The 13,227-nt window shown below is 49.3% G+C and overlaps 2 protein-coding genes and 1 non-coding gene across 7 annotated transcripts in view; 2 read left to right on the top strand and 1 right to left on the bottom strand.

Moving 5' to 3' along the window:
* Window positions 1-1,131: 1,131 nt before the first annotated feature.
* LOC135456018 (Z30 small nucleolar RNA) lies at window positions 1,132-1,228 on the top strand. Its single transcript, XR_010442449.1, has one exon. It is a non-coding gene; the product is annotated as a Z30 small nucleolar RNA (small nucleolar RNA).
* A 1,781-nt stretch (window positions 1,229-3,009) lies between these two features.
* On the bottom strand, window positions 3,010-7,128 carry PEX12 (peroxisomal biogenesis factor 12). The gene is made up of 3 exons (XM_064729543.1): window positions 6,890-7,128; window positions 6,007-6,551; window positions 3,010-4,718 (listed from the first exon to the last, which is right to left on the bottom strand). Exons 1-3 carry the CDS (start codon window positions 7,013-7,015, stop codon window positions 4,319-4,321), a joined length of 1,071 nt encoding a protein of 356 aa, XP_064585613.1. The 5' UTR covers window positions 7,016-7,128; the 3' UTR covers window positions 3,010-4,318.
* AP2B1 (adaptor related protein complex 2 subunit beta 1) overlaps window positions 7,115-13,227 on the top strand; it is a 79,827-nt gene continuing 73,714 nt past the window's right edge. For 2 of the 5 annotated variants that reach the window (XM_064729542.1, XM_064729538.1), the window contains exons 1-2: window positions 7,115-7,214; window positions 11,352-11,409. In XM_064729542.1, coding sequence (XP_064585612.1) covers window positions 11,373-11,409 — 37 coding nt within the window. In that variant the 5' untranslated portion in view covers window positions 7,115-7,214; window positions 11,352-11,372. Of the gene's footprint in view, window positions 7,224-7,247; window positions 7,278-11,351; window positions 11,410-13,227 lie in introns of those variants that run through there. The other 3 variants (XM_064729539.1, XM_064729540.1, XM_064729541.1) reach the window with 3 other exon arrangements.

Below are 13,227 nucleotides of genomic sequence, written 5' to 3'. Positions count from 1 at the left end.
ACATTCTGTGGTGGGAAATATGGTTTGTTTTCTGCAGCCTTGCATTTTGGATATCCATTTTTAAGGCTTTTGAATCTGGCTTTCGGAAGTACTTTCCATTGCCTCTATATAGGTTTACCTAACCAGCATCTCTGACACCAAGACAAAATGCCATTGGTATTGAACGGCAAAGTTTCCCTTCTCCTGCTAAAGCCTCTCTTTGGAGCAACTGCGTTCTACTAATTGACTGTTGCTGAAGCTGAGTGAGGAAATAACTTCTGTAAAAGCCATTTATTGGCATTTCTTTTAGCTAAACACGGACGGAAAACCCGTTTCACACTAAGAGGGACCACCCGCTCCCTCAGCCCCCCTCAGGCTTCCTCAGGGCGGGAAACGATGGCACCGCCCCCAGCTCCTCTAACGCGCAATCCTATTGGCTCCCACCGGCAGAGCCGCGCGTTGTGATTGGTTGTTACCAGCGGATGGGCGGGGCGAAGGGGGCGGCTCCGCCCCGGTGTGGCTGGGCCTGTGGGAGCGGAGCGGCGTGAGGGGGACAGGGGACGCGGGATCTGGGATATGGGATACGGGGTACAGGGGGATGCGGGACCGCGGTGGAGCAGCTGAGGGCTCGGAGTGTGCCGGGATGGGGACACGGAGGGTGAAGGAACGCGGAAGCGGCTCTGGGGGCTGGTTGAGGAGCCCGAAGCCGGCCGAGGTGTAGGGCATGTGGGGTTTACTGAGATGCGGAAGGGTATCGGGGAGCTCGGGGGGATATAGGATGGGCACGGGCAGAGGAACTGGGGATTGAAGAGCTGCAGGGACCTGGTGGGGAGAGTACAGCGAAGGAGATGGGAAGAGAGTGTAAACTTGTGGCATGAGGGAAGGGAGGGATCCAAACAGGCCTCTGGAGCCTTGGAGACACTGACTGCAGCGGCATTTAAAGGTATGGCACTTTTTTCCTCTTGTGTTTGCCTGATACTGCTCTGCTGACCTAGGAATGCCAGTTTGTGACCTGCCTTCCCCATCTTCTGCTCGGCTGTAGAAGGAATATGACCTCCATCCCTGTGTTCCCCTGCTTCATGTGCTTCATCCTCCTAGGGAGGAGGAAACCTCCAGCCAGCTCCTCGTTGGAGGCAAACAGATTTGCCCAGCAGCAATGATGAGCGAAGTATAGTCTGAACTGGTATTGCCGAGACTCCGTGTCTCCGCTCTGACCAGGGCATGATCACCTAATCTTCTCTCTGAGCTACCTTAGGCTAAGCTCGTCTGCAAGGAACAGCTTTGTGTTCTTGAAACTTTGGTGCACCCTAAAAAAAATACTAAGAGTTTTTTAGCAGTTTAACAGCAGAAAAAGCCTTGATTTGAAAAATAACCCAAATCCTCGTTGCTGAGCTTGCAGGGAGGGGAGGATGTGGGTTTATCTCCTGTGTGTGCCATGGATCACAAACTCCAGATCCTCTGCCACTGTGTCTCCTGTGTTAGTGCAGTGCAGACTCTGAGCTGTCTGCCCTGTAGAAGTTCATTAGCAGTTCATTCAGCTGCATTCTCATGTAGTGCTTGCCAGCAGGGAGCCAGGAGTATTTTTGGAATACTCTCCATGAAGCACAACCCCTTTGGCATTGAGGGAAGGACCTAAGAAAAGAGATGATGCTCTTCTCTAATTCAATTTTTTTTTTGTTGTTCTTTTCCAGGTGCTGATGACATCTTCCTATTGATTTCTCTCTTCCTGTGAAGAAAGAAGCATCCATGGGGAATATACACCTAGGAATATGTTTTAGTGGTTTTCCCTTAACAGGAGAAGCTACTTTGTTTCTGTTAAGGAAATAGCAAAAACTCAGTTGCTTCATGCTCTAACTTTTGAACACTGCCTTGATGAGCTGTGAATGTGCCTTAGGTTTACTAAAGAATATTTAAAAGACTTGCAAAGTCAAGTCCTGGCAGTAGATACTGAACAACTCCAGTGCTGCTGTTAATGTTGATGAAATTGTATTGAGCAACACCAAAGCATCCTGAGGGTGTATGTGGTACATTACTCTGTAGAAATCACAATTTAGTAAGTCCAAAGGTGGCTTTAATAAAGTTGGTGCTCCCTGAAAAAACTTCTCTTGTCAATCCTTAGCCAATCTTGGTTTTAAGAACACAGTTAAAAAGCAGATAAATGGGAATTTTTCTATAACCCCAATTGGTTTTGTAGCTTAATTTTAGAGCAAGAAACCTGACAAATGAGTATTAATTGGCTGCTAAGGACAGGAAGTTTCAAATGAGTTAAATCCAAGTTGGCATCCTGCAGCCATCTCCAGGAACACACAAAATCTGCCAGGTAACTGCTGAGCCTGTCACTGTGGTGGGTTTGATGCTTGTTACTCAGCTAAGCTTTATTGTGTAAAGGACAGTTTATTGTGTAAAGGAGAAATTACAGCTGCTTAGAACTGGGAGGATTTGATGTGGGTGGTTCTGTGCAGGTCCTGGAGGTGGCCAAACCCAAGTTTGGCAGGGACAGGGGGTTGTGCAGGAGTGGGCCTGGCAGGTGGGCATCTGGTGGGCATTTTGGGGAGAGGGAGAGGCCCTGGAGCAGTGTGGGATGAAATAACTGTTGTGTGTTAGTGAATCCTGCATTAGAGAGAGGATGAACCTCCCCAGGAGCCCTGCAGAGCTGGGGGTGAGTGTCCCACCCCTGCCCAGCCTTTCCCTGAGCAGCAGATAAATCACTTGGAAAGTACAGGAAGGATAAAAGGGAAATAAACCTATCCTGAAAAGCAATCATCAGTAAAATGCTTATTTAAATAAGCTGTTGCACTGGAGTCACCAGGACATTCACAAAAATTAAAAAGTGATTTGGAACCTCAGAAAATCTCACACCTTGATGTGATTTGTCTTCCAGTAAGAACTGTGTGTTCTAATTGCCCTCTAAAGGAAGAGGAGTATCTTCATGGACTCCATTTTACTGGAGAAGAGAGAAATGAGACAGTTTTTATGATTATTATTCCACAGGGGCACAGGTAGAAGGGTCAGGGAGGTGTACAGAGATAATAAAGCACCAGGAACAAATCTCATTTATTAGGGGTTTGGGGAAGGTTCAAATTACTGCATTTTCCCACATTATTCAATAACCTTACTCTCTTGCTTACAGGTGAAGGAGGATATTGGAGATTTTTATCTTCTGAAGCAGAGCTAAAGTGGAGGGAAAATGAGATGCCTGGTTCAGTGGATTAAATGTTAGGAGATATCTCTTAATCTGCCAAGACCAGAGTGGGGTCTGGACTTTGTGCAGAAACTTTGCTCTTGTTGCTCTAAGCACTGTCACCGTGATATCTGGAGCACTGCTGCTCCCTAGAGTCAGGAAAACAGCCTTCCATCTGAAAAATCAGGTGTCAAGCAAGAGCCAGCCATGTCACACAGCTTTTCTTCCCTCCTCTGTTCAGTGCAAGGATGTTTTGTTCTGATATGAATGTGCTACATGGCTGGGACTGGAATAATTGCAATGTAATGCTCAGACATTAAAGATTCTCAGCCTACAAAATGCTAATCTTACATCCACCACCATCACATGGAAAGATGAAAGCAGCTTTAGTCTTGTCTCTCTTATGTAAATAGAGGCCCCAGAGGAGCAAACTGTTTTTCCAATAACCAGAAAAGAATTAAATTAGGTTCTCAATCAAGAAAGAATTTTGCTTTATAAAAGCAGATAATAATTAATGCAAAGACTTATTTAACAATAAACCATTCTCATCAATTAGGAGTTTGTTTTAATCTGGTTTGTCATTTTCTCTCTTGTGCAGAAAATGTCACATTCCTCTTGTCCATCTTGTTCCCTTAAAGAGTCAAAAGTCTTAATTTAGAACCGTTGATGGGAATTAGGAGGGTGATGTTCTCAGTTCCAAGGTGAAGAGCCTGAAAATGCAGGAGGCTGAAGAGCAGAGGTTTAAGCCTGTCTCCACCTCTGGCAAAGCCACAGCTCACCCTGGGCAGCACAAGGGCCTGGGAAGAAAAACCTGCCTGGAGAATTTCCCTACCTCTTTAATTTGCTGGCTCATGCCCTCCAGCAGCACCACTGCTGGTCTTTGATGCTCACATCTGCATTCCTCCTACCCAAATAATGTTTCCCCCCTTTCAGCTGGTCCTTTAAGGCATTTCTGTGCTGGCTGACAGGCTGGGGCTGTGTGATACCTCTGCAGCTGCCAGGATGTTTGAACAGCTCATCAACAAAGGGCAGAGCATTGCCAGAACGTGCAAAGGCAGCAAAGCTGATGAACCAGCGAGCGCTGCAGAGCTCACCCAGGAGCCGTCTGAAGCCTTCCATGGGATGCCCACAGAGCTGCTGGAGGCTCCTGGCAGCCCTTCAGCTCTCAGGGGAGTAGAGTTTGACCAGGTGCTGCAGCTCTGTGGCATAGCCCGTGACTGGGCAGCGCTGGTGAGCCTTCACAAAGCCGTGGGCACAGCGGTAGCAGAACACGAAGCCGGACGTGGCCAGGGCCGTGGCGTTGACGCGCACCTTGCGGCACAGGGGGCACACGGACTTCAGGCTGGGCAGCACAGCTGAGCTGGGCTCGTGATCCAGGTGCACAGGGGGCGGGGGCGTGGGGAGGGCTGTCAGGGACTTGATGGTCTCCTGGTTTTCTGAGGAGTACCACCAGTCCAGGAACTGCAGGAAGAAGACGCTGACGGACAGGCCGGTGGACAGCGAGACGGCGACGGCGCCCAGAGCTCTCCTCAGGGCTGACTGCACTCGTGAGGTAAAGCTGCAGCAGAGAGAAGCAGGGAGAGATGGTTACTACTGCACATTCATCCATCTAGAAACCATGGGGAAGAGCACCTGGGGAGTGACAGCTTCATACAGCTCCTTAATCCTAAATTAGCTGGTCACTGTGTCCCATGTTTGGACTTATTAGAACGTTTCAGATTTTTTTTTAATTTTAAGATGGTTACTACTGCACATTTATCCATCTAGAAACTGTGGGGAAAAGCACCTGGGGAGTGACTGCTTCATACAGCTCCTTCATGCTAAGTTGGTCCCATGTTTGCATTTATTAGGATGTTTCAGATTCTTTTTTTATTTTAAGGAAGATCTAAGGTGGTTACTAGTGCATGTTTATCCATCTAGAAACCATGGGGAAAACCATTTGGGGAGTGAGAGCTTCATACAGCTCCTTCATGCTAAATTCGCTGGTCACTGTGTCCCATATTTGCACTTATTAGGATGTTTCAGATTTTTATTTTAAGGAAGATCCAAGATGGTTACTACTGCACGTTTATCCATCTAGAAACCATGGGGAAAAGCACCTGGGGAGTGACAGCTTCATACAATTCCTTAATCCTAAATTAGTTGGTTGCTGTGTCCCATGTTTGCACTTATTAGGATCTTTCAGGTTCTTTTTTTATCTTAAGGAAGATCCAAGATGCTTACTACTTCATGTTTATCCATCTAGAAACCATGGGGAAAAGCATCTGGGGAGTGACAGCTTCATACAATTCCTTAATCCTAAATTAGTTGGTTGCTGTGTCCCATGTTTGCACTTATTAGGATCTTTCAGGTTCTTTTTTTATTTTAAGGAAGATCCAAATCCTGTTTTTTTCAGTAGTCTAAATCAGAAGAATTTGGATTAAAGGATCCTGGAGCACAGAGTGTTTCACTCCAGGTCACCATTTCACAAGGTATTCAGTGTGGCCATGACCAGCTGCTGCTTAGGAAAATCAAAGAAATAACTTTCAATCTTTTCAGCAACGTTGCTGCAACTGCTGCCCCTCCTTTGCTGGAAAAGTGCAGGGGAAGACTGAACAGAATAAAGGTTTGCATGCCCAAAAACACCCCCAAAGTCTGAAATTTTATTACCAGAAAATAGTTTCAAGCTAATCCCTGCTACTGGTTTCCTTATTTTCGCTCTCAATACACCATTTTGGAGCACATTTTGTGAACTTTCAATTTGAATTTTTGGAGAACAAGGCACTTTTACCTTGCAGCATCACCCCTAAATTTACACACCCATGGAACACCCTGGAGGGCAACACCTGAGCCAGGTTCTGCCATACCTGTGTGTTTGACTTGAGGTGCTTTCAGCCCATTTCTTCTCCAGGGCCTGGATATCCTCTGCAGTCAGCCTGACCAGGCGGACACCAGCCAGCTTCAGCATGGGGGAATGATGCTCAGCCTTGCCCAGGATGTAGCACAGCTGCTGGATAAGAAACCAGCCCTCCCAGGTCATGTTTACATAGGGGTAAGCAGCTAGAAAAGCTCTGTAGAAGCGTTTCCAGGACGATGAGGGAGGGTGGATGGAGTACTCATCCTCCTCCCTCAGGCTGGACACCAGTTTCTCCAGCTTTCCTTTCAGGTAAGGAACAAGAACCAGCAGGAGCAGAGATTTCCAGTGGTGCCTCTTTGGCAGGCCAGCTGTGGCCAGAGGTCGCTGTCTGCCGCTTCCCATGGGGATCCTCTTCATGCTGTAGAAGTTCTCCGAGAAGGAGGCGCTGCACCTGGCCAGGTAGTGCTGCTGCAGCAGCAAATCCAGAAGGACGTAAATCTCATCAAACCACCGCCAGAGGAAACCGTACCGGGCAGGATTGGACTCGGCAAGCACCTGTTGCAAAAGGAAAAAGGAGGAATCAGAGTGATTTGGGTTGGAAGGAGCATTAAAAATTATGTGGTTGCAGCTAGACACTTTTTACTATCCCTGTGCTCCAAGCCCCGTCCAATTTGGATTTGAACACTCAGGGATGGGGCAGCCACAGCTTCTCTGCGCCAGGGCCTCCTCACCCTCACAGGGAAGGAGTAAAATGCTAAATTATAAATCACAGCAGCCATAAACGACGCCTCTAATTCTCAAACAGCCCAGGTGGCTCACAACTGTCCCGCTGCCTGCGAGTGTCCCGGAGTTACACACCGGCCCCCCTACTCTCCCTTCACCCTCACCCTCACCTTGACCAGGTGCTGCAGGGCGGGTTTCACGGCGGCCATCAGGCTGTCCTGGGCCACCGCCTCGAACACGGACGGCCGCTCCTCCCCGGCCGGGGCGGCCGTGAGGTGAGCGCCCACCTCCGCCATGACACCGCCACACCGCCCCGCCGCTAGGGGGCGCCTCTGCCCCGCCCCGCCCCCCGGAAGCGCGGCCCGCCGGCGCTCCGCCCGCTGCTGCCGCTCTATGGTAGCGGGGCGCGGCCGCTCTGGGCGTGGAGGGTTCGATCTCGCTGATCCAAGTCCGCCCGGCCCCGCCGCTTCCGGTTCCGCCGCCGCCCCCGCAGCGGTGAGTCCGGTCCGTGAGTGGGGCCGGGGCTGAGGGCGCGGGAGGGACACGGGAGCGGTGAGGGTCAGCGGCGGGGCACTGCGGCAGGGCGGGTGGGGAATTGGGAGGGGCTGAGGGGGTGCTGGGAGAGGTGAGGGCAGTGCTGGGGTGCCGCCGTAGGGCGGGGAGGGCGCTGGGAGGGGATGGCAGGAGGAGGTGTGAAGAACTGGGATAGGGAGGGGAGAGAAACTGCTCAGGGAGGGGCTGGGGGATGATGGGAGGGGCTGGGAGGGGAGAGGAGGGGTGGGGGGACTGGTGTGGGTGGGAAGGGGCACTGGGAGACGTGAGGGGCACTGGAAAAGGCAACTGGGATAGGGTGGGAGGGGGCACCGAGGGGGAATTGGGAGGGGGAACTGAGATAAGGTGGGAAGGAGCATTGGGAGGGGGCTCTGGGAGAGGTGAGGGGTACTGGAAAAGGGAACTGGGATAGGGTGGGAGGTGCCATTGGGAGAGGGCACTGAGAGGGACGCCTGGGATAAGGTGGGAAGGGGCATTGGGAGGGGTTACTGGGAGGTGGGAACTGGGATGGGGTGGGAGAATCACTGGTGAGGCACTGGCAGTGGCTCTGGTGATGTACTGGAAGAGGCCACTGGAAGGACTGGGCAGATGGTTGTGGAGGAGATGGAGGGGTGAGAGCAGTGGGGTCAGTGGGTCCTGGAAGGATGCACTGGTCTGGAGTGAGGGATTGGACTGGGATGGGCCTGGTGGGATGGGAATGAGCATAGCAAGGTGCTGGGATACTGGTGGGGGCAGGCAGGGATTAGGGCTGGGTGCTGAGAGGGACTGGGAGTGCTGGGGAGGGGAACTGGGATTTGTGGGGAATGCTGCTGTGACTGGGGGATACTGGGAGAGATCTGGGCAATGGTGCTGAGGAGGAAGGGCTGGTGGGCAGGGGGCTTGAGGGGGGTACTGGGATGCCAGTGGAGGGTGGGTGGGTGCTGGGAGTCCTGCTGGAGCTGTGGGAGGGGCTGGGATGGGGCTTCCATGGAATGGGGGTGATGGGTCCCCAGGATGGGAACAAAATCCTCGTGCCAGCACAAGTTCAGGGCTGCAGGCCCAGCTCTCCCTCTGCCATCCACGTTCCATTGTTCTGTTTGTCTCCCTGGCTCTCCAGTGGCCCTGGGCCACGCTTGGGCTGTCACACAGCTCCTTGAGAGGCTTTCCAGGAAAAATGGGTGGCACCACTTCCACTGGAGCTAAACCAGGGATCACTGGAGAGATTTAGGGATTGATGGTTTCAGTGTGCAGGAGCTTGCCTTAATCCCAAGGCCCTTAAACCTGCCCCCATCCTGTGTGGGATCAGTGCTGGGGAGCAGCTCAGGCTGACGGGAGTCGTGTGTGGGGTCAGGCAGGTGTTGCTCAGACACAGGGTCAGGTTTTCTGTGTGGGTTTGGGCTGAGGAGGCTTTTCTTGCTTTGGTTCAGTCTGCAGTGAAATGCCAAGCCACTGTTGGTAGCACTGAGCATTGCTGGAGCTTTCTGGAGCCATTCCTCCCTCTCATCTCTCCTCACTTGCTGGGGTTGGATCAGGAGGAGCCTTTTGCTGTCAGCTCTGAGCACCTCTTACCTGTTTCCATCTCTAGTGAGGAGGGAGCAGTCTAAAGCAGATTTTTCTTGTGAAAATACAAGGCTGCTCATGATGTTCTAATTTCCCCTGGCTCTCCTTGGTTTGAGATTTACAAGGAGCTGGCATTTTGTGCAGTGTTTGAAATATCTGCTTCCATTTGCTGTGAAGCACACTGGGGTTGTTGGTGATGAGATAATGCCCAGTGCTGCTGGCAGGCTGTCTCTGAACAGTGTGCAAAGCAAGCTCTGACACACATGAAGCAGCAATCTGTGTGCTGGTGAGAAAAGCAGCTTTTTCCTGTGCTGCACATGGAGTAGGGCAGGTTGGTTATTCACCTAAGGCAGCTCTCATTTACCTCCATCAGAGGAGCCATGAGCTGTGCTTGGCCCTGCCTGAGTGTTTCTAGGATTTTTCACGTTTCCAAGTAAATGAAAGGAGAAAAACAACAATATCTGAAAGGAGAAAAACAACATAATGTGCTGCCCTTGGGGTTTAATGACCATCTCTGAAATCCAGCAGGGTTCCTTCCTCTCTGTGTGTAGCTTTATTCAGCTGGGCTGATGTTTGTGGTGTTTGGGTTGGGTTTTTTTCCTCCCCCCTTCCAATTTCTCCCTAATCTGCTGCTGTGGCCCCAGTTAAAGCTGTATTAGAGTAGCTCAGCTGAGATGTGACCCTGGCTGACAAATCCCCACATAATGCAAACAAAGAACATCGAGGCCACGTCCAGTGCTTTGTGCATGGCCCTGTGCCAAATTCTCTGGCAGAGAAAAACATTTTATTTAAGTCTTCCTTTTAAGCTGAGCTCAAACCCGAAGGACTCTGTCAGCAATAATGTTGCAGCTGAACACAGACTCTGATTTTAATTACAAAACAAGCTCCACAGCAGCCTCTGCTTTCAGGGAGGGGCTGTGAGATTTTTTTTTTTTGTTGGGAAAATTGCACTCATTGTGGCTTTCTCTGTTTTGGAAGGAGGTTAAAACCTCCTCTGCACGAGGAATGTGTTTCCAGAGCTGTCCCCAGGCTTGGCAGGAGCAGAAAGGGAGAGAAATCAAAGCAAACCCAGTCATTCAGCCTAATTGGATGAGGTGGAAACAGAGCAGGCAGCAGCACAAGGAAACTGGGAAAAGCAACAGGTTGATCCTCATCCAGATGTTTGGCAGCTGGACAGGATTATCCCATGAAAAAAAGGTGGAAATTGGGGCACTGCTGGGAATTCAACTGCTGGGAATTCAACTGCTGGGGTGTTCAGCTGGTCCAGGTGGATGTGGGAATGTGGAAAGGTGATGGCGTTGGGGGTTGGTGAAGGGATGAGGGAGGAAAGGGTTAAGGAAGAGCAGTTTGATTGCAGTGCTGGGCAGCCCTGGAGTTCAGAGCTGTGCTGGTCCTTTTGCTGCTGAGCCAGCAAGACCTGCAGGGCTTAGAGGCAAGACAGGCAGCATTTAGGGAACATGATTTACTGCTTTGCTGGCAGCCTTTAAGGTCATGGAAGGATGTGTAAGAAGAGGGGAACTGGGGCCAAAAAGATAGGATTTTATAATTTCTTTCCTCCCTTTTCTTTTTGAGATGGTTTTAGGGTCATAGTTCCTAGCATTGATACAGCCTTTCATCAAAAGCAGTAAAAGTGCCCACTTCTCTGCTTGTTTTGAAAATTGTTTCCATTTGTCACAGAGCTAGCAATTGTAAGAATAAAATGACAGATATCCACATATGTTTGGGCAATCCATGCATTCCAAGGCATTCATTTAGTTCTGTGGTACTGGTGAGACCACTCTTGTGGCTCTGCTGAGCATTTGCTGCTCCAACAGCATTTTTCCATCCTGTCCACAAAAAAAAACCCAAAAAAAGAACCAAAAAAGCAGAGCAGCACAGAAATAATGAGCTCTGTGTGTGTGTCTCAGAGGTGGGATGTCAGATCTTGGCAGAGAAATATTTCAGTTTCAAGCTTGAAAAAACTGAAAAGTAATGGTTTCTCTTTTCAGAAAAAAACATTGTTTTGCATCTGCAGGGAACAAAAGGAGGGAAAGGAATGAAAGGCCTGGGGGTGGGTGCTGCAAGTGGGGTTAATTGTGCCTTCCATGAGATGCAGCACAGGCAGATATCGTTAGGGGGAGATGAGATGACAGTTTCCTTTGTCTGAAACATGCACTTCTCCCTGCCAGGCGAGACACTGGATGTGCTTTTCCTTGGAAAATGAATCTGTGTACCCAGGAAAGGCAGCTGCACAGCACACCAGCATCTGCTGCTTACAAGGAGTTCAAAAAATACCTTTTGCCTGCTGAGACTGAGAATTTAGGAAGCTGGGCTGAGCAGCACTGTTGTGTTTTTAGCAAGCCATTTAAATCCCTGCTTTGCCAAGTAAAACCAGCAGGTGCAGGATGAAGATTGGGGAACTCGTGCCTGTGGATGTGAAGTTTTTGCTTCCTCCTTCACTCACCAACCATCTTTGCTCGAGTTCCTGCCTCACAAACTGGCTGTTGCCACCAAACTGCATTTGGAGCTGATTTGTTCTTTTTTTATTCCTCATATTCTCAGGTGTTTTAAGGAGCTGGAACCATGACGGACTCCAAATACTTCACGACCAATAAAAAAGGTTGGTGTTGAGCTGCTGCAGTGGATTGGAGGTGGTGGGTGGTTATTTTTACACAGCTTTTTTAACTGCATGCAGGAGAACTGGTGCTTTTCTGGTAGCTCTGTCCCTGTTTCTCTTCTTAATCATCCAGGGAGAAACTTCCAAAGTAGGTCACATGGTGACAAAAGACAAAACTGGGGTATTACACGTTTTTGTGATTCACAAAATGACCCAAATTGCTGCTCTTTCAAGGAGCAGAAAGCAAAGCAATGGGATTTGAGTGCAGAGGCAAAGTTCTGGTTATGGGCCAACAAGTGCCAAACTAGGGGTGGTTGTTAATTTGGGCATCACAGGATTAGGTTGATATGAGGAATTTAATATATTGGATATATACATCAAGCAAACATAATGGGTTTTCCTGCTGCCATTTTCTCCAAAGCTGCAGGTGCACTGTTTGACTTTCCTCTGCCTTTACTGCAGGTGTGGTGGCTACCTCACCTCAGGACAAGCTGCTGCCCTTAAAAATGGGAATCCTGGAAAGGCTTTTTGGGATCACTTTACTCATTTAACTGCTTCAGGGCAGGGCTTGTGTCACAGACATCTTTTCATGAAAATCCTTTCCTTAGGAGTTTTTCCTCCTGAGAAGCTGTGAGGCCTCAAGAACAAAATGTAAACATTGATTATCTGCTGCTGTGGAATGCAACAGGTGCATCTGTGATTGGTTTCATGTGGTTGTTTCTAATTAATGGCCAATCACAGTCAGCTGGCTCAGACTCTCTGTCCAAGCCACAAATCTTTGTTATTCATTTCTTTCTATTCTTACCTTAGCTAGCCTTCTGAGATGAAACCCTTTCTTCTATTCTTTTAGTATAGTTTTAATGTAATATATATTATAAAATAATAAATCAAGCCTCCTGAAATACGGAGTCAAAATCCTTGTCTCTTCCTTCAACATGAGACCCCTGTGAGCACCATCACAGGCTTGTTCTGCTGAGGCTGTCCCAGGCAGATTTTCTAACCAGTTCTTGAACAAAACACTGTTGCTGAGTGCAATTTAAGCCTGATCATTCTCCAGCAGATGTGGAAAATGGTTTGCATTAACCTCTCCTTTGCAGAATGGCTGAGTGCTCCCTCTGAATGCCTGCCAGTGCAAAAACCCACACTGTTGATGTATTTATGTGTCATTAAGCTTCACAATGAGCTCATAAATGAACCTAATGCAGTTGACATCTTTCAGAGGAGCAGCTCTGGAAGTTCAGAGCTGAAGGCAGGTTTTTGTGGGCTGGCTGGGGGAGAGCTGGAGCTGCCTCAGCTCTGCTCCAGGGCAGGAGCTCTGGGTGAGTAATGCCAGGCTCTTCCTCAGGCAGAGGGATGACGAGTGGTCTCTGCACTGCAGCAGCTTCTCTTCTTTTGTGGAGTCCCTGGCAGTCTCTGTGTGTCAGATTTTAATTAGTGCTGCTGCTCTGAGCAAGTGTAGGAATGGAAAGTTGGTGCTAGAACTTGTCAGGGATATTTGGATATTTTATCATGTGCTCAGGCTGTGGCTCCCAGTGGGAATGCTGCTGGCTGTCCTTCCTGAGGAAAGCTGTCTGTCTGTCTGTTGGGAGCATTATCCTTCTCACACCACTGGCTCTGTCTGGAACAAGCCTGATAAACAGCCTTTTGCACATGTTGTTTTTTATTTTATAACTTGATTGCCACTTTGGTGACCCAGCCTGACCTGGCTTTCCACACAGCCATATCTGGAGGAATTAATGCTGCTTTGGGAGCCTTGGAATCCAGACAGGCTGTGTTACATGCAGCTTTTCTTAGTGGTAGCTCTGTCTTTTGAGCTTTTTT

This window comes from Zonotrichia leucophrys, chromosome 19, assembly GCF_028769735.1.
Source record: "Zonotrichia leucophrys gambelii isolate GWCS_2022_RI chromosome 19, RI_Zleu_2.0, whole genome shotgun sequence".
Taxonomy (NCBI): Eukaryota; Metazoa; Chordata; class Aves; order Passeriformes; family Passerellidae; genus Zonotrichia; species Zonotrichia leucophrys.
Note: the sequence above shows the minus strand (reverse complement) of the source record. Positions and strands in the feature narration are given on the sequence as shown.